A 23,866-nucleotide genomic window follows, 5' to 3' on the forward strand; every position below is an offset into this window, starting at 1 on the left:
TTGTTTATTTTTTAAAATTATACTGCTTGAAAAAAATCGTTCTTGATACCAATATGGCTCAGTTTGCTGACACCTCATTATTTACCAACAGACTGGTGCACCAAGATGGAAGTCTGCCTGACATAACCATGCTGAATTTAACTGCCAGCAATGAAAAGGAAGAGGATAAAAATCTGGAAGAGCATGGTGATGAAAGAATGGAAGAGAGAGATGGGGAGGGAGAGAAAGATGGGGATGAAAAAGAGAAGGAGGAGGAGGAGGAAGAGGAAGATGAGGAAGAGGATGATGATGAATCTGATGTAGAAGAAACTTCCGGTAGGCTTTGAGGCTGTAATGTTGCCCCTTGCTAACTTTATTTAACTTCAGTTGTAGGTGGTTCATCCTTGACGAGCTCATCTTACATTAGATAACATTATGTTTTCCTTTTAATTTTGGCTAGAGTCTTTGCCAAATAGTCTGGATTGAGCAGATGGGTCCTTGTTAATTATTCAACATGCTCCGGTCTCTTAGGATGAGAACAGCTACTGTTACCTACAGTATGCTTACAAAATGAAAAAAAACCTCCGGCTTCTACTAGAGGAAAGCCCTTTACAAAGCCAGTGATGGATGAGGAGATTCCTGAAGCTCATGGAAAGCTCCTTCCATGTGAATTCTTGACGAAATCATGCTTTTTTTTTTTCTTTTCTATTGTATGCTTTTAAGGTTATTCATTTCAGTAAGTTCTCTGCTTCATTGTTCATGAACAGCTTTAGTGTCACATTTTGCAATTTTGAATGAGGAATAGCTAACTGATTCTAAATGAATATAAAAATGCCGAAATGTGGTGGTGGGTGAGGCTGTTATCCTGGATATCCTTGGCTAAGACCTAAATAATTTCTGTAATACAGTTATGAACATGAACCCTGCATGACTTAGATTAGCAAGAGAAATAACACGTCAGAGACAGGAAACTGAGGGAAGAGTGTTTAGAACAGAGGAAAATCAGATTGTCTGGAAATTGCCTTACATTAATTTGGGCAACTACTGTTACCATTATATGTAGGGCTCTGGAACAGAAATAGAGACTTTCAATGAGACCTGCTCAAAGAAAAATGCCAGTTTATATGCTCTAAGAAGCCTACACTTAGTTCATGCAGCACCAGGGGATCAGAAACCACTCATATTTCCCTGGCTGGGGGATTCCATCTGCATAGAGGACTCCACGCTGGGTGTAGCCCTGACATACCCAGCTCCTGGGCTCTTTCTGTGCAGGCAAGAGCGTGATTGGAATATGCTGCACTCTGGTTTATCCCCAGCTGGTGGAAGTTCCCTTGGGAACACTGGCCAGCTGTTGAAAGTTAACCTACATTGGGGCAGAGCCAAGAATCAGGGAGCAGTAACTGACTCCCTGGAGGCCCCCGCTCTGTGCTGCGCTGAATGGATCTTGGCAGAAGCACACAAAATATCTGTGACTGGATGTGAGGTACTTTTAAGTTACATACACATTGTGTGTGTGTGTGTGTGTGTGTGTGTGTGTGTGTGCGCGTGCCAAAAAGCTATATCATAACATTGCACTGTTAAGCACTCAAGTGTCTGGAATTGCCAGCGTTATTTTAGCAGAGTAATGCATACAGTCTTTGTTGCATGATTAAATGCTATTTCTCGACTAATACAATATTCCATTTAATTTTTTTTTTACATGTGTAGCATCTTGTGCCATATATCATTCTGGGTATGCCAGATAGAGCTCATGACAGTAATTTGCATGCCCTGCTTCATTCACCTGGCACCTTCAAAGTGTTGTTTTCCAGTATGGTTAAAAAAAAAAGGCTTAATATAACATTTATTCTTTGAGAAATAGTAAGTGATCATGTCATTAAAGACCATCTTAATGCATATAGAAACATACTTGCAAAGGAGATTTTTAAGGAAAAAAGAAGAAAACAAAATCAATAATCTGGCATTATGTGGCCAGACATCCAAAAAGGCAGAATTTCACACAAAATAAGCACTCAATAGACAGCTCTTTTTCTTTTTAAATAAAAATAAAGATCAGAAAACTTGACATCATTGTCTAAGGAGCCCTGAAATTCCTCTGCATCTTTGGCCAATGTAGGTAGCCACATCCAATTTTTCATGTTTCCATCTCCAGTACTAACTGTGCAACCATTCTTACTTAACGTTTGGTCCTCATTCATCTACATTTTACTAACCCAATCTTCAGACTTAATAATTCTCATTTTAAAAAAGTGGTCTCACTCTACTTCTCATCAAATAGCATTGTGAGCTAGTGAAGTCTCAGATTACTAATGCTTGATCCTGCAAAGTGATCTGGCTGGCAGACCCTTTTCCAAGATGGAGTCCATTGACTTCAGTGACACGGGCACAGGGCCGGCTTTAAGCTGATTCCTCGGAATGCGGCCCCGCGCCTAAGAGGGCCCCGCAACATCTGGGGCTGCCGACAGAGCGGGAAAAAAAAAAAAAAAGCTGCGTCCTGCTTCTCCCCCCTCCCTCCAGCGCTTGCGCCGCCATACAGCTGATCAGCGTAAGCCTGGGAGGGAGGGGGGAGGAGGAAGAATGTGGCGTGCTTGGGGAAGACGCGGGGCCAGGCAGGGATTTGGGGAGGGATCCAATGTGGCAGGGAGGGGGCGGAGTCGGGGCGGGGCCGGGGCGGAGTTGGGGTTGGGGGGGCCCAAGACAATTCGTGTCCCGGCGAGAGGCCCCGCACCTGCTAAAGCCAGCCCTGCATGGGCATATGGGTCAATTTGCAGGATCAGGTCCTAAGACTATATTGTTTTTATAATACATATATACTACATATATTGGTACCTTATAATGTATTATTACAGTTAATTAAAACTAAATTATTACTAGTATTACCAGATAACTTGCATCCAAGAATTTTCAAAGAGCTGGCTGAAGAGCTCACTGGATATTTAATGCTGATTTTCAGTAAGTTCTAGAAGATTGGAAGAATGCTAATGTTGTGCCAATTTTTAAAAAGGGTAAATGGGATGATCCAGGTAATTATATGCCTATCAGGCTGACTTCGAACCCTAGAAAGATAATGGAGCAGCTAATATGGGACTCCGTTAATAAAGAAATAAAGGAGAGTAATGTAACTAATGCAAATCCACATGGGTTTATAGAAAATAGATCCTGTCAAATTAACTTTATATCTTTTTTGATGACATTACAAATTTGGTTGATAAAGGTAATAATGTTGATATAATATACGTAGACTTCTGTATGGTTTTTGACTTGTTACCACATGACATTTTGATCAAAAAAACTAGAACGATATAATATTAACATGGCACACATTAAATAGATTAAAAACTGGCTAACTGATAAATGGGGAATTTTCATCAAGCAGGTATGTTTTCAGTGAAGTCCCACACCAATTGGTTCTTGGGCCTATGGTAGTTATCATTTTTAACAATGACTTGGAAGAAAACATACAATTATTACTGATAAAGTTTTCAGATGACACCAAAATCGGGGGAGTAGTATTAATGAAGACAGGTCTCTGATTCAGATCTAGATCACTGGTAAACTGGGTACAAGCAAACAATATGCATTTTAATTCAGCAAAATGTATACATCTAGGAACAAAGAATGTTGACCATACTTACAGGATGAGGGACTCTCTATCCTGGGAAGCAGTGTAATGGTGTGGCCAAAAGAGTTAATGTGATCCTTGGCTACATAAACAGTGGAATCTCAAGTAAGAGTAGCGAGGTTATTTTACCTCTGTTTTTGGCACTGATGTGACTGCTGCTGAAAAACTTTGTCCAGTTCTAGTGCTCACAGTTCAAGAAGGATGTTAATAAATTGGAGAAGGTTCAGAGAAGAGCCATAAGAATGGTTGAAAGATTAGGAAACATGCCTTACAGTGATAGATTCAAATAACTCAGTCTATTTAGCTTAACAAATAGAAGAGTAAGGGGTAATTTGATTACAGTCTGTAATCTACATGAAGGAACAAATATTTAATAATGGGCTCTTCAGCCAAGAGGAGAAAGATATAATGGGATCCAATGGCTGGAAGTAGTAAGTAAACAAATTTCAGACTGGAAATAAGGCATAATTTTTTAATGGTGAGGGCACTTAACCATTGGAACAACTTACCAAGGGTTGTGGTAGATTCTCCATTGCTGATAATTTTTTTAATCAAGATTGGATGTTTTGCTAAACGATCTGCTCTAGGAATTATTTTGGAAAGTTCTATGGCTTTTGTTATACGAGTGGTCTGACAAGATGATCACAGTGGTCCCTTCTGGTCTTGGAATCTATGAATTACGCTAGTGCCTAGAGACTAACTCGCGAGGCACTGTGCAAACATAGAATGAGAGAGAATCCTTGTAGAACACACAGGCAGAGAGAACAGAATGATGGTTGGCAAACATCATGTTAGTGCCATGAATTTTTTTTTTCAATTTTTTTGTTTTGTTGTTGTTTTGGAATTAAACTCCTTTGCGTGAGGTTTAGTTAGGAGAGTATTTGCTACCTGGAAAAAATAAAGGAAAGGAGAGGGGACATTGAAGGGAGGGGGAACTGTATGGGGAACAGAGCAATGAAGAAGGAAGGAAGGAAGGAAGGGGAGAGCAGCCTGGAGAGCAGGTGGAGTGAAGTCAAAGTGAAGAGACTAAGGAAGGAGACAGGGAGGGGTAGGAGCAAACGGCCAAACAGTACAGGGCAGAGAATGTTCAGAGTGAAAACTGTGGACAGCCTTGTGGTGACATTATTGCTGTCTGACAGGCCCTGTTTTAGCTGCTTCTGCCACCTTCCGTCTCTGTCTGGCTCCTCCCTTCAATTTTTTCCTTTCTTCCCCAAGGATATGGAACGTAATGGTGCCCAAGTGGGGGTCATTTCCACATAATGGTGGGCCTCAGGAGCACCGGAAGCTTACCTCTGACAGGCCCCATCTTTCTCCTTCCTTTTCCTGGGTGCCACACTACCTGCTTAAACTGCTCCTGCTGGCTTACGTCTGTGACTGGCTCCTCCCTGCAAATTACATTTGTCAAAATAAATGAGCAAAGTACATTTGTGATGCTACCTCTGTGTTTATCAAGTCCTTCATTTATTGATTAGCAAAATACAGTATTCTATGATGTAGTGTGTTATGAGTATGAAACAGAGCAGTACTAATGCTAAGTGTACAATGAAGGTAACTAAAAGTTGTATTTCAAGCAAAACTCTGCAGGGACGGTTTGGAGACTCTGCAAAATTCTTCAGAAAGCTCAATTACAGTGTATTGCTCTTCCCAGAGGACTATGTAAACATTTGTGAGACTTGTGAACATGTTTTTAACCATCTCAGTGGCATATTCAGCTTTTAGAAAGCCATATGCTAGCATCAGGCAGTCTTTTCCATTTCCACATTGTCACTCTCAGCAATATAATTTTCAGGGTTGGAATGTGATTCTGCTCAAAGCTGACATAAAGGTTTGCTAGGGAGAAATATCCTCTGTGAATTACTTTCATGTTTACAAACTAGGACCATATGCACTAAATATAATCAAACTAAACTGTTTTAGTTCTACAGGAACAATGGGTGGATTAAGGCAGGGATCCATGGATTCACAGATCCAGGCCCTGGGTCTGCAGGGGCCAATGGATGCACAGTCAGTGCCACAAGTACTTTTGTAGTGGGTAGCCTTTGATTTGTTCTTGGGGTGAGCCCCATTTAGTCTTAATCCACCATTGAAAGTCGGAGCTGATTTTACTCACCTTAATGTCTCTTGTTTTGGGGCTGAGCGGAAAAAATCCTGTCTTACTATTTTCTTTTGAAGAGGGAAGTAACAAAGGTAAAGACAGTTTTTCAGTGACTCCATCGGGTTTGTCTTTGTAGATTTTGCAGGGGGGAGGGATAGCTCAGTTGTTTGAGCATTGGCCTGCTAAACCCAGGGTTGTGAGCTCAACCCTTGAGGGGGCCACTAAGGGATCTAGGGCAAAATCAGTACTTGGTCCTGCTAGTGAAGGCAGGGGCTGGACTCAATGATCTTTTGGGGTCCCTTTCAGTTCAGTGAGATAGGTATATCTCCATATATTTATATTTATATTTATTTATAGATTTAAAGAATAAGTGGCATCTGGTGATCGACCGCCTCACGGTGCTATTCTTGAAATTCCTGGAATATTTTCATAAACTGCAAGTTTTTGTGTGGTGGCTTTTGGAGCTGCATATTATCAAAATAGTTTCTTCATACATCATCTGGGTCACAGTGAAAGAGGCAAGTAAAACCTGTGCTGACAAAATCTCATCCTTCTGTTGATGCTTCTTGGCTCCACAGCAGTGTATCCAACCCTTGGGCCAAACCTCATTCCAACCTACTTCTTGGGTGCAGGCTTAACTGGGGGTCCATGGTCCAGCTGGGCTCTCTAGATGCTGGTGCCTAATCAAACCCTAAAGGCCCATCTTCACTTAAAGTCATCAGTTGGGAATGGGGACCCCTCTCACTCAGCAAACCTCCAGTCCTCTCCACCAATGAAGATACTAGGGTTTTTGTTACATTTTTTGGGAAGCCAAAGTCATACTCCCTCTGTCTTTCTCCCTCCCACCAGCAGCCCCTTCAGATGAGAGGAAGAACTCTGGTGTGCATAGAAAATAATTTGTGTGAGTCCCCTACCACAAAAATCAGCCTTTCTACCACCCCCAACAGGCCAATGTGTACACTTTGTTGCTGCAAAAAAGCAGGGCCACGGGTTTGGCCCTTTTTATTTAAAACCATACTTGTAGAATGGGCATGCCACTGTGTGGGCTAGTGGTGCTAATAGTATTTTGAAGTTAGAATTGTTTCCAACCTAATTGATTGCTACGTTTCCTGCCAGCCACTAACTGCTGTTGAGTTTCAGTGACATCCATGTCTAGCATCACATTGAGAGCTGTTTTAAATTTTGATTTCATTACTTTTCTTAGATCTTGTTTTTGGCCCTTTGTTTTGAAGGATTTTTCAATGACGTGTTTGTGTGTGAGGTATTCTAGGTATAAAAGGTCACATTAAGGTGCCTGGTCATCTGGCTGCTCTGTGTAATTTCTGTTTTGTGTTTTCAGGTGTCTCTGTTTAACTTTGTGTTTTTGATTGCCTGGGCTCTTGCTTTGCCATATGCTCAATTCCGCCCATTGGCATCAAGTGTCTGCACTGTTTGGACATGTGTGATTATCGTCTGCAAAATGTTATATCAGCTCACATCTATTGACCCTAGCACCTTTTCCAGTAACTGTACAATGGTGAGTAGTAGTGCATATTAAGAGTTTAATTGCTAGGTACGTCAGTGAAAGGACAGAGCCAAAGGAAGCATGTGAAGTGTTCAAAGCTGCGGTTCAGCTGATGTGTTTCTGCTGAGCCATCATGATTCCTGCCCCCAGTGGCTCCAAAGAGACTCTAACTAAAGAACTTATCATTGTTTGCGTTTTAGCCTACAGAAAATGAAACTGACATAGGCAGTGACGAACTGAAGACGTCGCTTCTCTACAGCGCACCCATCGATCCTACAGAGTGGGTTGGATTAAGGAAGTCTTATCCCCTGCTTGTATACTTAAGGGTAACTGCTCTACATTTTTCTGTGTTTAGACCGACTGTCTCTTACTCCTGATGAACTTTTCAATGTCCTTGAAATGGATCATGTGCCACACACAAAATACATCATTCCATGAATTGTGAGCTATAGGCAATGGAGAAAAAAAATGTGGTGTACGGGTAGGGGGCAAGTGTCCTGTTATACATGATTCCTACAGCCCTAACTCAAGAAAATTCCATGCAACAATTCAGATAAGATGCACATAGAACCATAGCTCGCTTGCTCTTCTATGGATTAAAAGGATATCAAGAAATTTGACTGACAAGATTTGTAAGAAGTAACAACATACATCCATTTCAGATATTATAAGATCTAAGATAAATGTTTGATCTGGATAATTGTCTCTGACTGACAGCACATTTCACCTGCAATTATTTTTTAAAACTTTTATCCCTAAGAAACAACTTGGAAAAAATGTTGGGTTTTTTGGGGGGAGGTAAGAGTGGGGGGAGGGGAAACAGCAATAATCCTATGTCTTTATTCTAGTTTTTGTTTTGTTTAATGCAGGCAGGGTGTGTTTTGTTACTTTCATTTGAATTAAACATTTCTTAGCCTTCGGGCGCTGACAGAGTAAAACTATCCTGCATGACTCCCATAGGATTAGAGAGTCTCTGAAGTCCTTTACTTATGATTTAGGATCAGGACCAGCTCCAGGGTTTTTGCCCCCCCCAAGAAGAGAAAAAAAAAAAAAAGCCGCAATCGCGATCGGCGGCAATCCAGCGGCAGCTCCACTGCGCCGCTTTCTTCTTCGGCAGGAATTCAGCGGCAGGTGCTTCCCTCCGAGAGGGACCCGCCGTCGAATTGCTGCTGAACAGCCTGACGTGCCGCCCCTTCCCCTCGGCCGCCCCAAGCACCTGCTTGCTGGACTGGTGCCTGGAGCCGGCCCTGTTTAGGATAAAGTGCTCTGCGTGGAAAATGGCTGAAAAAAACCATGGTTGAGTCACTGCAAATTTAGATTATATCACATGTTTAATTATCATTTGTGACTCATCCTGAATTAAAAAAAAAAATCAGTGAGTTACTTCACCTACCTGTATGGTACCTTCATTGGCCTTCAGATTTCCGTTCATTCTGAGCACAGTGATCAGATTTGTTGAAGTTAGAACTACACCCTTCTCTCGAGGGTAACTTTCTCCGTGCCGACCCAGCCCAGTTCAGGTTCTCTGCTTCTTTTCTTCATGTGATTCCAGCAAGATAAGGCCAAAATATGGGACAGATGCACAGTTTCTGGTCTTTTATCACATAAAAGAGCTGTCTGACAGTGCTTAATAGTGCTGCTGTTCCCTCTTGCACCAACAGAGGCAAAATGAACAGCCCATGTAAAATAGGGTTATGAAAACAACAGCAAAAGGACTCTATCAAGCCCTTCCATTGTTTTGCTGTTGAGAACAGAAGTCAGTGGCATTGCAGATATTAGAGTATGAATCAGTCTTAGTTGTCATGACACCTGCAGTGAGGTCTCTCTACCCCCTCCGGAGGGAGGAGCAGAAATTGGGGGATTGGTAAACCCTTGGTGCATTTTACTGCTCAAGTAAGCTTCCCATTTTGAAATTAAATCCCAGAACATTTTGGTATTGCAGCAATATTAAACAATAATATCCACTAGAATATTCATTGATTATGCTTCTCAGAAAAAATTTCCAACTCCTCATATTTCAGTTTTGTTTTTATCTTCTTTGTATTGCTTCTTTTGTAGAATAACTTACTAATGCTGGCTATTCTGGCCTTTGAAGTTACAATTTACCGGCATCAGGAGTACTACAGATGTCGAAATAATCTTACTGCGCCTGTGACTAAAACCATTTTCCATGACATTACAAGATTACATTTGGATGATGGACTTGTAAACTGTGCCAAGTATTTCATAAACTACTTCTTCTACAAGTTTGGGTTGGAGGTAAATAACATATTCATGTGGTTAAGACAATGATTCCCAACCTTGTGTTGTTTTGTTTTGTTGGTTGTTTTGTTTTGTTGGTTAGAGATGTACTGACAACCTGCTGCTTCCTCATCCGCTACTCTCACCGGGGCCAGGGTTGTCTAGACACAGTTACCATCATCTCTTCCCCCTCTCCATCTTCCCCACCCGATGCTTTTTCTCTTGTTTGCCTCTTTTCTTTTCAATATACTTGTTTCTCATTCCTGTGCTCTGTTTCTAATTCACCAAAAGGGAAGGCTGTGTGCTATTCAGGGAGGGATTGGCAAGGGGCATCCACTGATGTCACCTACAATTGAGTTGAGTACCATGGGAGCAGAGAAGAAAAGCTGCAGCTGGCAGGCTACCGTCTATGGCTAAGTACCTATTAGCTGCACTTGCATCTGCTGCACTCAGGACTGTTGCAGGAGCTGGGAAAAGAAAGAAGTCACTCTTTATTTTAGTAGTATTTATATTATGGTAGATCCAAGAAGCTTGGTCCCCCACTGTGCTTCTTGGCTTCAAGAGCTTACTACTTAAATAGACAAGATAGACAAAGTGTGGGCAGGGATAGCTACAGACAGGAGAAGTGATTTTCCCAAGGTCATGTGGCAGGTCAGGGGCAGATCTAGAAGTAGAACCTGAACTCCTGAGTCCCAGGCCAATGCTGTATTCCATGGATGATGTTGCTCTGCTTTGCTAGCAGCAGCATGGGCAAAGTGGTAGGGCGGATTTGGGGTTAGACAACTCTCCTTGCTCCTTCTGTATCTCTTGTTTGACCTGCATCTCTGTCTAGCTCCCACCTTCCCTCTGCCCTCCCTCCCCTCCTAGCCTGGCACCAACTCATACAGACAAAACGAAAATTTAATCCATCTTGAAAATAAAGTAATGCTGAGTAAATACCTCATAAAACACTTATAAGTATTTGCTTGACTAGAACAGTGAATTTGCTTCAGCTACGTTCACACACCTTTTGTGTTCAATTTTCATGGATAGTCAAATTAAGAAAATTAGTGTAGTGGCAAGAATGTTTGTGTAAAAGGCAAGTTTTAAGCAAACGTTAGAGAATACCTGCAGAAAGCAAGTTTTCAGCTCATGTGCATAAATATTTGCAGTGGAAACCCAATTATAAGTTACTGTATGCCTATGAGTCTAATCAGAACTAACCGACATCTCTCTCAAATTCCAAATAGTCAATGTAATGAATGGTTAACAAGCAGTCCTTGGGAGCAATCCACCAAAATTAGTTAGCCACAAAAATTGAGACCATCGCCGTTTGTGAGCAGTTCCTGGAGAGAGAAATGATGAAATTCATTGACTAAATGATTCACTATGAATTATTCACTGAGTTCTAAAACAAAGTGTTGAATCATAGCATCGCCTAAAGGCACTGTTTTAAGTGCAACCAGGGAGTAGAAACTACCCTGGGAAAAAGAGCTTCAAAAATAACGGTGAAATAAACCACTTCAGAACAATTGAGCTGTTTGTCTATAGTAAACAAAAGTTACATTGTCTGAATGCTTATTCTTTTTATGTGGTTCCCACCTGAGGATGCCCTCCAGTTATTATTTTTCTTTATGAGTTCATTCTTTTAACATCTGTTAGTAGTATCAAAATATATGTCTATGTAACATGCTTTGCTTGGCAACAATTAAGCATTTCCAATCTAGGCTATCCATGACAATGTTCTGGCCATTTTATATCTTTTTAGTAGCATGAAATGGAAACTTGCTTTACAGTTGTATTGAGATAGTCAGTGTTGATAAAAAATTACACAAAGTGTGGGGGGCTGGAGGACTATTAACCATGTCCGAGGCTTAGTATGTGAAGAGCTACACTCAGATACATCAAGTTTCCAAGAATCAGATTGAAAGGTTAATTTATTATATCTGCCCTGATCATCTCAGGGGTTGTAAATGCTGGATATGTTTCTTTACTTCTTCCACAGACCTGTTTCCTACTGTCAGTTAATGTAATTGGTCAACGAATGGATTTCTTTGCCATGATTCATGCCTTCTGGTTAATTGCTGTATTATATCGACGTAGAAGAAAAGCTATTGCAGAGATCTGGCCAAAGTACTGCTGTTTTCTGGCATGCACCATTATATTCCAGTACTTCATTTGTATTGGCATTCCACCTGCTCCTTGTAAAGGTAGGGTCACTTACCTTTTATGGCCATTTGCTCTTACAGGAAACTGCTGGAAAATTGACAGATACTTTAAAAAAAATGAAATAATTGTTATAAACTATTGATTACATTTTTGCATGCTTCCTTTTATTGTAGACTATCCATGGAGGAGCCCTAATGCCAACTTCAACTCCAACATCATAAAGTGGTTATACTTTCCAGACTTCATTGAAAGACCAAATCCTATATTTCTCGTCTGTAAGTGTTTTAGCACAGAGCTGTGAAAGTTGTTTACTTTTCTTTGGTTTCAAATTATGCAAAAGTATAATACAAAGCTTTTATTTGTTTTGAAGAAGCAACTTGGCATATTCTACAGGGCATTATTATTATATTTCTTACCGTAGCACCTAGAGGCCCTGTTCATGGACCAGGACCCCATTGCACTAGGCAATATACCAACACAATACATTGAACAGTAATTGTGTTTTTATAAAATCAGTGCATTTAAATGTTCAGTAATTTATGCAACTGGTACATTTTTGTTTAATAAAGCTGGATAAAAAGTGATGAATTCTGTTTCCTCCTTTTAATCTCCTTCTCAGAAAAAAATCATGGACGTGAAATAATCAGGTGAAAATGAAAAGTAGTAACAAATGTCAAATTTGTATTACAGTGCATTGTAGATAATGCAATCTTAGGGGATCATTGTAAGAACTACTGTGCCGTGATTAGATTGTAGCATATCACCAATAGCATTCAATAGATCTGAGTTAATGGGTGAAGTTCTCATGGTGATATCTTCATTTTTCCAGACGATTTCATGTTGCTGCTCTGTGCATCCTTACAAAGACAAATGTTTGAGGATGAAAATAAGGCTGCTGTGCGAATCATGGCTGGGGACAATGTGGAAATTTGCATGAACCTTGATGCAGCGTCATTTAGCCAGCACAACCCTGTTCCCGACTTCATTCACTGCCGGTAATGCTGGGTCTGGAATATTTTGAAATTACAATGTACCTTCTTTTTAAAGTTCTCCATTTTGAAGGTATCTGTAATATAAGAGTGTTTGAATTCTGGCTTCCAACTCTAAGTAAGTTATTTATCTCAGCAGTAAGTTATTTATCTTCCATAAGAAATAGTTGGAAAAGGGTATATGGTACCAGCTAGAAGGCTCTTTCCAACACAGGTGAGCATGTTTCTGAGTATCTCGGTGTAGCTGGCCCACTGACGGCCTCGATGGTGCCATGCGGAAGGTACAGATCAACAACATCGCAGGTGAAGTTCAAGGAGGGATTGTGCCTGAAGGAGCAAAATCTTTCCCTGGGTTTCCTGGTGAGTACATGGTGGTGCACCTGATCTATTCCTTGTCTTCTCTGCCCCATGCACTTGTGCGAGACCGAGTTAATCTGGCCCTGTCTATGTATCTCTTTAATACCACAAATGTATTTATCAGTTAATTACATCTTGCTGCTTTGCTCCAAATTGAAGAAGGTCATACACTATTTAAACAAACAAAACTCTTCTCTGGAAAAGAAGATTCTTCACTCAACCCAAATAAGGGCAAAGGGGACATAAAGCTGTCTCATATGGACAGCTGAGGATTTCCCCTGCATGACACCCCCTTCCCACCCATGGACTTTGGAGGTCTGTTGGGATGGTGTGGGATAAAAAAAGGGGTGGAGCCAGAAACACACTGCTCCAGCCAATCTTTGGCACATGGAGCAGCTCTTATGTAACTATTCCAGCGGTCGAAAATTAGAGCAGCTCATAATCCTGGAGCCATCTTCTCCCTGCTCCTCAGCTGCTGTGTGTGTAAGCTCAGCACAGCCGGCCATCTAGCCTGCTGCGTTTCTGAAGGGTTGGTGCAATATTTACAAGAATAACTATGGGGGAAACTTCATTAGCTTCTATGTTTTGCCCCCTGGATGTTTGTTGTGACTCAGAAAGCATGTTATCAGCAGATGGCTGAGAGGGAGCAGAGTTGAAAGCTGTCTTTCATTGAAAAACAGTTATTATTTCACCAGACACTCATTGTAATTGCAATCCCGTCATAAAATCTTTAAATCGATCCTATTGTTTCTATTGGAAACTGTGGCCAAAGCCATGAATAGCTTTGAAGATGAACTCACTGAAATGCATTCAGCTGACGTGCTTATTCAGAGATTATAGCACTTGATGCACTCTGCTGCCATTGAGAACAGACAGCTGCTAATAGGATGAGGCCTGGTGCCACCATCTCCCTACAAGATATTGCACCAAGTGGAGATGATTTCCTGGAGTCTTATCAGCAACCAGAAATACCTACAGAAAATATCTGCCACAGTGGGGCTTAATTGGGAGGAATGAAGGGAAGGGAGTGGCGTTGGTTCCAATACTACAGGAAGAGTATTAAATTCCACTTGTTGCCACAGCTGCCACATCCACTTTAGCTCTGAGCTAATATCTGAGGAGCGTGCACAGAAAATGAAGATGATTCCAAGCTGTCATTGAGTCAGGGGTTCTAGGCAAAAGCATCACTGGCGAGAATGCCAGGGGACAGTGAGAACATGTGATTTTCCTGATTTAGTTCAGAAAAATCACTGTGGCAAATGTCAGAGAGTCGACATGTAAAAGTTCTCTTCAGAAATAAAAGGGCTAAAGACTCACTTTGCTTTTTAAATGACCTTGTTTGGCATCTTTTTTTAATGTCCACAGGAGTCTGATGGACATGCCTGTCGCTCCAGGGAGTAACTGCCCAACTACACCTTTTCCCATCACAAAGTCAGTCCTTTGCACTTCAGCTCCTCAAGCTCTTTCAAATAAATTTCATTTTAGGTTTTTTAGGAAAAGCTGTTTTTAGCAGATTTTCAAAAAGTATTGATCGACTTATTTTTATCTAAATCCAGAATAACTTTTAGAATCCCCAGAAATATGGGAGAAATTGTCTGCTGGCCAAATATGAAGAACCTGCAGCACAAAGAGTGTACTCTGAAGATTTTTGGTTAGGAGGCAAAATGAAGCTTTTATTGGGAAGTAACCTCAACCTTAACTGGACTGCTGCCTTTCCATAAACTTTAGGACCAAATTCTCCCTTTTGATTCATATGTAAAATTTCTTGAAGTCCTAGATCGTGCTTTGTATATTCAAAGGCGGTATTTGGGATGTGATGAGAAAATAGACTCTTATATGGGTAATTAACAGTATACAGACTTTTCATAGAAGGTTTGCTGCTCATGTTTATGGGTTGGTAATGTTGTCACTGGAAAGTATTGGATATGAAAAACAGAAAATCCAGAGAAACAATCTGTTTAATTGTGTTAGGGGTGAACACACACGTTTGTGACTATACTTGTTCTGGTTAAGCATGGACATTTATGTGCCTTTTATATTTGATTCATTTATGTTGCATAGATTAGTTGTGTCGAGACACATGTTATGTAGAAAATAAAATGAAAAAGAAGGCAGAAAAAGAAGCAAGAAAAAGAAACTTGTTAGAAAACTCAGGGACCGAATAAGCAACAGCAATCTAATGACTTTCGCGTTGGCTACTATATTTTACCAGGGTATACACTATATGGAGACTGAAACTAAAATATCATCTGTTTTAGCCATATTTAGAGATTCTGAGTTTTGAATTGTTCATTGTTCATAGACTGGAGTAACAGCATGTTAGTTGGACTGAGAAAACTCTTGTATATGTATAATAGAGCCAAGCATTTTGAGAGGGCTTCAGGTAACCTTGACCCATATCTATTGGCTATGTCTCATCATAGTTTGCATGAACGAGGGGCATATCTTCCTTTAATCTACAGTGAGCTAGTGCTTGGTTTTCAGAAGTGTTGAATGTAGCAGTTCCCACTGACTTCAGAAAGACAGTGCATGCTGAAGAACGGAATGAGGACATCCTTTTTACTAGTATCATTGAGAAATTAGAACAAGCCCTGAAACTAAACAAAATAGATTTATTTAAATCAGTCATAGTCAAAGAAGTGACTGTAAAAAGGCATAATATCATGCCAGTTTTTCTCCCTATAGGACTTCCATGTAAAATTTGCTCAGTTCACAAGTCAGGGAGATGACTTTTCTAGCTGTCAGTATTGAAAATTCACTTTGAGATCTAAAGATCAAGCTGTGTTCTTCCTCACTGATGTGTCATCACTAGTAATAAAGATTCTGGATTGTAATTTAGCTGTGTCAGGGTTCCGTCCCCCGACTCTGAACTCTGGGGTACAGATGTGGGGACCCGCATGAAAGACCCCCTACGCTTATATTTTACCAGTTTAGGTTAAAACTTCCCTAAGGCACAAATTCCTTTCCTTGTCCTTGGATGGTATTGCTGCCACCACCAAGAGATTTACACAAAAATTCAGGGAAGGGTCACTTGGAATCCCTATCCCCACAAAACATTCCCCCCAGCCCCTTCATCCCCTTTCCTGGGGAGGTTTGAGAATAATATACCAACCAATGGCCTTATCAATGTAAGCACAGACCAGGCCCTTTGTCTTCAGGATACTGAAATCAATCAGGTTCTTAAAAGAAGAACTTTATTTAGAAAGAAAAAAAATAAAAGAATCACACCTGCAAAATCAGGATAGAAGGTAGCTTTACAGGGTAAATAAAAGATTTAAAACACAGAGGATTCCCCTCTGGGCTCAGCTTTACAGTTACAAAAACAGGAATAAAACTATCTCTGTAGCTTAAAAAAAATCACAAGCTAAAACAAAAGGTAACCTAATGCATTTCCTTGCCCTACTTACAATTTCTGTAATTTTAGATGGATTATTCCAGGTATATTTTCAGGAGATGTTGTACCTGCTTGGCTTCTCTCTCCATCCAGAGAGGGAACAAACAAAGAAAGCAACAACAAATCCTTCCCCCACCCCCAAGATTTGAAGGTATCTTCTTTCCTCATTGGTCCTTCTGGTCAGGTGTCAACTAGGTTATTTGAACTGTTTAACCCCTTACAGGTAAAGCAGTCCAGAACAGCTGCCAAGGAGGGATTTTATGCTACTACATACATAAAGGTTGCTACCCTTCCACCTATATTTATGACAAGCTGACAGTTTATTCTGAAGCATAACAGAGTCCAGCTCATATTCCTTATAGCTACATTACACCTGCCATGCTAACTGGAAGTTTTCAAATCTTTTCTAAAGCCTCCTGGCTGACTTCCTAGGTACATTCTCTTCTTCCCTCTTTCTGGGCAAGTGTACCTCTAAAGGAAGGAGAGCATCATGGTGGATTGGTTCAGCATGAGCTATCTATTAATAACAAGAATAGTCATGTCCCTGCCAAGTAGAGCTTGGACCTCTGTGTGTTTCAGGACATTTATTATAATCTGGGATACCTATTTGAATAGCTTAGTTTTGCTGATAGAGTGGAGTTATCTCCTTCCTGCTCATGATCATTTAAGTCTAAGACTCTGGGGACATGATATATTTTCATGGGATCCTACCTCTGATTCTTGGAGAAAAGAACATTCATGACAGAGTGTTGGGCCCTGTGGTCCAACCACCTTTGATTTTAGAAACTAAATCTGTGATTGCAGTGCATTCCTAGAAATGCCCTATATGACTGCATTTGATCCTGTTCTTCAGCCTGGAATGCTTACACTGACCGTGTGGAGATTGAGCAAGGCAGATACACTGCTGAAGGTTTCTCCAAGGAGTTTAGTAACTGGGTCATGCTCAGGGACACTCAACTTCTGTCCCTGATCCCCAGATTTACATACTTTCCCCCATTCAAATTCCAAAAGAGGTTGAATGTGCATTCCTGTTCCCATGTTCTGTAATGGACCTGTGCTTGAATTTTCACATGCTCACTGAGTCCAATTCAAAACTCGGGGGAATTTTATGTTAATTAGCCTTTTGTTTACCTGTGCTGTGTCCCAGTCCTTCTTTGCTGTATCAGAGAAAGTGTCTTTCTGTGTGCAAAGCAAGTTCTGGAATTGTACTGAATCTCTCATTCAGAGTTTTATAAGAGTTAACAGTTTCTGTCTTTCTAAAGGTTGTAACAATAGACAGAAAGCCATCAAGAGTTCAGTATCATGACATGATGCCATTTTTACAATCACTTCTCTTACTATGATTGATTTGTTCAAGACTGTATTCCATTAACCAAATGACTACATGCAAAATTATTAAATTCCATTCTGCAGTAGCCAATTTCATTGATTCAGAGTGCAGAAGCATCTCCTTCTGAAATTTATAAGGTGGCCACCTGTTCATTTCCTCATAACTTCCTCTTGCACTACCAGATGGATCTGTACTTGTTTATTAATGTTTCTTTGCCATTAGATTCTCCAAGAGTAGTTATATATAATAAGTTCCTTCCCCCCACCCCCTGCCAAAGGCCCAGCTTGTGATATCTGCTAATTGTAATTGTTGCTGGGTGGAATAGGAGGAGGAGGACATACAACAAGGGAAGATTACTCACCAGTAATTCTGTTTGTTGTAGTCCTCTTTTCCCATGCCACATCTCTCCTGCTCCCCTCAAGAAGTGCTTCTTGGTGTAGTTTTTCTTTGATCTTATTATATATGTCTTTGTTCTGGAAGTCTTGGATTTGACTGATCTTTTGTCTTCTTGCTTCTGGTTGGTAAAGCCACAGGCTTCCTGTTATTGGATTTGCTGTTTAGAAAGGAAGAAGAGAGGACTAGGGAAAAGAGAATTGCTGTTGAGTAATTTTCCCTTAATCCCCTTACTTTGTAAGTGTGGGACCAGATTATGCCCAATGTATCAGTATGTGTTTATTTTCTTGAATCCAGAAATGTGTTAGTTGCCTTATAGAACAAATAGCAGACACAGTCCCTGCCCCAAGGAGCTTGCACTCTACATTAGATTTTACAATCTAAATTAAAACTATATTGACTTGAGTGCCTATGTAACTAGAGACTCGCACCTGCTTAACACCGGGGCTGAATTTGGCCCATGTCCTCTCTGTTGGGGCACTTTACATTTCCAAAGCATTGCATATGAGGTTTTAGTCAAACATCTCTCATTGCTGTCCATGAAGTGTCACATAGCTGAAATCCTACATAGCAATCTGAAGATTTTCTTCTGATTTTTCTCCCCCGAGGAGACACTTGACAGTAACTGTTCCAGTAGGCATTGCTAAAAGGCTTTTTACTACAGTATGAACAATCGGAAAAAAGAACTTGTAACCAAACTGATCACTTAACTTTCCTGTTTCTGGGAAAATACTTGAGATCAACATTGACAAATGAACTAGAAGGAAGAGATTTTCTGAAAGTCCACATTTCATTCCACCCCCGGATTTCTCAGGGGATGCACAACTAAGCCTGCAGGAAACCACAAGTGAAGAAATTTAAAAAAACAAAACAAAGCCAAAGAATAAAAAGTAGGGACTTTCTAGAGGCAAAGCCAAGATGGCTTTACAGGAGGATCTCTGTTCCCACTGCTTGTGATGTGGGAAAATCCCAATTTAGAAGAACTCCTGTGCAAAAACTAGAAATGGACAGAAAAAAAAATATGGAGACATGAAAATATTTTAGCCCCTAACACCAGGACCTAATACCAGCACCTAACACAGAGCTGGCCCCTCTAACACCTGCAACCAAGGAGACAACAGCGGGTGAAGCAGCAGACCACTCTCATAGGCAGATATAATGCATTCTTTGGAACCACACACATTCTGACTTAGATTAATGAGAGAGGATCTGCAAATCATCATTACAGACTTCAGCTCAGACGTGCATGAAATAAATATTTGGTTGCTAATAAAAAGGGTTTTAACAACCAGTGCAACTTTGGATTTATAGTTTAAAGCAGGTGGAGACAAGAAAAAAGAAACGTACTGTACTGATAGAAGAGATGTAGGAAAGGCCCTGAAGAGATCTTATGAACTAGGTCCAATTAATTTTCAGGCATATCCTGGAAGAAAACATGGATAATACAATAAAAAATAAAGCTTATTTTCAGAAGTGCTAGTACAGCTAAAGGCAAAGGGAAAATCAATAAATCAGCATTCAGCAGAGTGAAGGGGAATGCAGGGTGCAGCAGGGAAAAGGAGCAGAATGTGGGGTTCAGGAAGAAGACTGGGGGATAGAGCAATATGGAGGCAGACAAGGAGATTGACAGGGATGCAAGGAAACATTGGGGTGCATAAGAATAGGGCCAGAGAGAGAAGATATGAGGGGTAGGAGACTCTGAAGTGAAAGTCTTGGGGAGTAGGTAAATATAGGTGTGTGGCTATGGAACAAGAGACTGGTCAGGAAACATAAAGAGATAGTGTGGAGGGGGGTGACCTGAGTGAGGGACAGCAAGAGAGATGGAGTGGGGAGAGCTGAGAAGATAGAGCAGGAAGCAGGAGAGTGATATGGGAAGGAGCATTGAGACATCAGTTACTGCTACAGGACACCAATATCTTGGCTGTCCTTAGTGGGTGCAGAAGAGTCTGGCTGGTGTATCATAGACTCTGAGGTCAGAAAGGACCATTGTGATCATTTAGTCTGACCCCTTGCGCATCACAGGTCACACACAACCTCTCCCACCCACTCTTATGATAGACTCGTAACCTTTGGCTGAGTTATCAACAGAGCTGGTAACCTTGCTTGAAGCTCCAAAGTACTAACTGGGCAATAGCATTATTGTTTGAAAGGGGCTGATGCTGTAACATTGATGCTGACTGGTGTCATTATGCTGAGAAGTCTTGGCACCAGGATGCCAGCAGCTAAGCACCAACAGCACATAATCATTCAGACTATCTGGAGTAGATTTTAACGTAGATCAGACTTTTTGCAGCTCATTGTTTTTCACCTCAAAACAGATTTGACAATATTGGACCCTCTTGTTAAACATTAATAGGCATAAATAACAATCCCCTAGGGTGTAGATCAGTGGTTTTCAACCTGTGAGTAGCGCTCCAGTGCTGGGTCATGGAATGCAAGGCACTGGGTCACGGTGGCTCTGGTCAGCACCGCCAACTGGGCCATTAAAAATCCTATCGGCGGTGCTGCATGGCTAAGTCAGGCTAGTCCCTACCTGTTCTGACACCACGCTGTGCCCCGGAAGCAGCCAGCAGCAGGTCCAGCTCCTAGGCAGGGGGGCCACAGGGCTCCGCGTGCTGCCCCTGCCCTGAGCACCAGCTCCGCACTTCCCAGCCAATGGGAGCTGGGGGGGAGGGGGAGGTGCCTCCAGGTGAGAGCTTCTCAGAGCCGTACCTGCTGCTTCCAGGACGCAGTGCGGTCCACGGTGCCAGGACAGGCAGGAAGCCTCCTTTAGCAGCACCACTGCGCCGCTGACCGGGAGCCGCCCGAGGTAAGCCTGCGCCCCAATATCCTGCCCCAGCCCTGAGTCCCCCCAAACCCAGAGCCCCTTCCTGCACCCCAAATCCCTCAACCCTGGCCTCACCCCAGAGTCTGCATGCCCAACCAAGCTCTTGTTTTTCTCCTCCTTTGGTGTAAGAATATTAAGGTGCATTGAACTTTTTACATGTTTAAAAATGAGAAAAAAGCATATATGCGTATGTAATATGTGCTTTATATTGTTATATAGTCTATTTAATCCATGCATAATTTAAATTTTAAAAAGAGATTATTCCAAAGCCAGCCTCCTAATCCAAATACCTCCCAAACTCTGTGTGGACGTTTTGCTCCAGAACTGAAATTTGTTGCAAGCCTCTGTCTGAATCAGGGCGGCTCCAGGCACCAGCCCAGCAAGCAGGTGCTTGGGGCGGCCAAGGGGAAGGGGCAGCACGTCGGGCTCTTCAGCGGCAATTCGGCGGCGGGTCCCTCTCGGAGGGAAGGACCTGCTGCCGAATTGCCGCCCAAGAAGAAAGCGGCGCAGTTGAGCTGCCGCCGATTGCGATCGCGGCTTTTTTTTTTTTTTTTTTTTTTTTCCGTCACTTGGGGTGGCAAAAACCCTGGAGCCGGCCCTGGTCTGAATGAAAACCCCAAATATACCTGAACTTTGGAGATGTTTGTGTCCAGATAGAACCCTTGAGGCTGATAGCCCAAGTCTGTCAAAAATATAGAAAAATGCTTTTGATTAGATCTTTTTGAGAGATTTCTTTTCAGCTTCAGTTGTGTTTTCCTCTTTAGCTTTTCTCAAAAATGCTGATGCAGAATATGTAAGCCCAATGGGACAAGGCTTCTCAAATATTGGATGATAAAAGTAGTGTCAGGAAGCAGATCTCTTCCCAGGCATGCCACACACCAATTATTATGTAAAGGAACAGCAACACAACAGTACATTTTTTCAGCTGAAGTACAGACAGTGCCATTTCAGTCACATCCAGGGGCCCCTGAAGACCTGTTCAATTGGGGTCGCCCATTTACTTATTCTCCTGCAAGACTTATAAACAATTTGTTGTTTTGTGTTTTATCGCACAAAGCCCAATGACAGCTATACAATTTAGACTGAAATTAGATAGTCCCTATAGTCCTATTGCTTACAAGAAGTAAACAAAAAGGAACCTTCTTGTCACCTATCATTAAGTATCTCCCTGAGTGCAACTTAAGTAGGGAGAATGTATAAATATAGGCCAGCAAGACAGCTCCAGAAAGTTCTGGTGAGGCCAGAGACTTTTCAAGCAGGGGTTTCTTGACGTGGCAGTCTACAGTACAGTTGGCTCATTTACTCCTTAGGTAGTGTGGTGTAGAAGGTGTGAATGTTCATGTCATGCTCTCCCTGCATGGTTCCCTGGAACAGCAGGTTTCACAGCTTGTGTGAGCTGATTCTGAACATGTGGTGCATCTGGAAGCAAAATATTTCAGTGAGGGAAACTAAAAATTCATTGGTTTGGAAACGGTTAGCTATACCTACTACTCCCTACAGCCTTTTGCACATTTTCTAATGTGTAGTCTCTGTTCTCCTTGTAAGTGAATATTAAGTCAAGATTTTTGAAAACACTGGATTTTTCCTCCTTTCTCCCAATCAAGACGGATTTCAGATAGTCCTGTCTTAGCAAGGGTTTCAGTAAATTATAACACACTGGCATTCTGCAGAAAACCCCTCCCAAAACCTCTTACAGTTGATCTGCATTGAAGAAAGATATTTTTAGCAGCTGTCTTTGAAAATGGGGCCTCTCACCGGACTGAATTCCCTAGAAGTCATCAATAAGTATAGAATTGTTTGCAATGAGGTAATGCAGGTGGGTTTTAGAAATAGATTTGCTGAACAGTTACCCAAACTTCTTCAGCGATGAGCTCAAACAGTCTTTTACATGCATATAACATTGCCACATAAATCACGGCATCATGAAGTTTGTGAAGAATGTATTTTCCATCCTTTTATGATAAAGGACTTGATCCAGTAAGGTGCTGAGCACTCTGCCACTGTTGCGTCAAGCACTTAAGCTTGAATCAAGCACATGATGGCAGTAGTTACATTGGCTTTAGAATTGAAATTAAACAGGTTTGTAAGAGTTTTGCTGAGTCAAGATCAGAGTGCTCCGCACTTTGTAGGGTCAAGCCAGTAGTGGGCAAAAATGTGTAGAATGATGATCAGAAAAAGTTTAATAATTGTTTTCTTCTTTTCTGTCTTCCTGTTACAGATCCTACTTAGATATGTATAAAGTGATAATATTTAGTTACCTCTTCTGGTTTGTGCTTACTATCATCTTCATCACGGGAACTACAAGAATCAGCATATTTTGTATGGGTTACTTGGTGGCCTGTTTCTATTTCCTGCTCTTTGGTGGTGATCTATTATTGAAACCTATCAGAAGCATTCTACGTTATTGGGACTGGCTGATTGCATACAATGTCTTTGTGATTACAATGAAAAACATACTGTCGGTAAGTGGCTGCATCTATAGTTTCAGTGCTGAACGCTTTTGTGGTTTAACTGCAAAAGTGTGCAGTCATTAAGCCGTCATAAAACGTTCCTTTCAGCATCACAAAATTGTACTAATGCCTGCAAGAGTCTTCTGTGTTTCATTCAGAAACTGCAAATGTGGTATCCAAAATTACTATGGGTTTATATATTATAAGAAAATTTGTACCTATTTTGCTCAATCCAACTGTCTGAAAGTTCACAAGGTGAGAAGCAATTCTCAAAGAGCCAAATCCTGAATTCTTTACTTGGGAAAGCTCTCCTTTGCAGTCTGTAGAAGCTTTGTGTGAGTAAGAAGTCTGTAAGGACTACAAGGTTAGGTCCACAATGAATAGAGTGTTTGTGTCATTATGGTATTTAATTATAATTGGCATTTTGGAGCCATTGGGCAGTCATCATGCTAAGTGTTGTAGTTTCTGACACTGAGAATATGGGAGCCTGATGCAAGAGATGGCAAACCAGCTTCTAGTTTCCTTTAATTCTGGTCT

The 23,866-nt window shown here is 41.3% G+C and overlaps 1 protein-coding gene across 1 annotated transcript in view; it reads left to right on the top strand.

Moving 5' to 3' along the window:
• The window catches only part of PIEZO2 (piezo type mechanosensitive ion channel component 2), a 279,377-nt gene that overhangs the window by 189,513 nt on the left and 65,998 nt on the right, over window positions 1-23,866 (top strand). The window contains exons 16-24 of the mRNA XM_026661020.2: window positions 92-315; window positions 6,054-6,214; window positions 7,036-7,212; window positions 7,401-7,526; window positions 9,259-9,459; window positions 11,426-11,630; window positions 11,763-11,864; window positions 12,419-12,584; window positions 23,098-23,341. Of these exons, the coding sequence (XP_026516805.1) occupies window positions 92-315; window positions 6,054-6,214; window positions 7,036-7,212; window positions 7,401-7,526; window positions 9,259-9,459; window positions 11,426-11,630; window positions 11,763-11,864; window positions 12,419-12,584; window positions 23,098-23,341 (1,606 nt within the window). The remainder of the gene's footprint in view (window positions 1-91; window positions 316-6,053; window positions 6,215-7,035; window positions 7,213-7,400; window positions 7,527-9,258; window positions 9,460-11,425; window positions 11,631-11,762; window positions 11,865-12,418; window positions 12,585-23,097; window positions 23,342-23,866) is intronic.

This window comes from Terrapene carolina, unplaced genomic scaffold (assembly GCF_002925995.2).
Source record: "Terrapene carolina triunguis isolate 2854851 unplaced genomic scaffold, T_m_triunguis-2.0 Scaffold58, whole genome shotgun sequence".
In the NCBI taxonomy this organism is placed as follows: domain Eukaryota; kingdom Metazoa; phylum Chordata; order Testudines; family Emydidae; genus Terrapene; species Terrapene triunguis.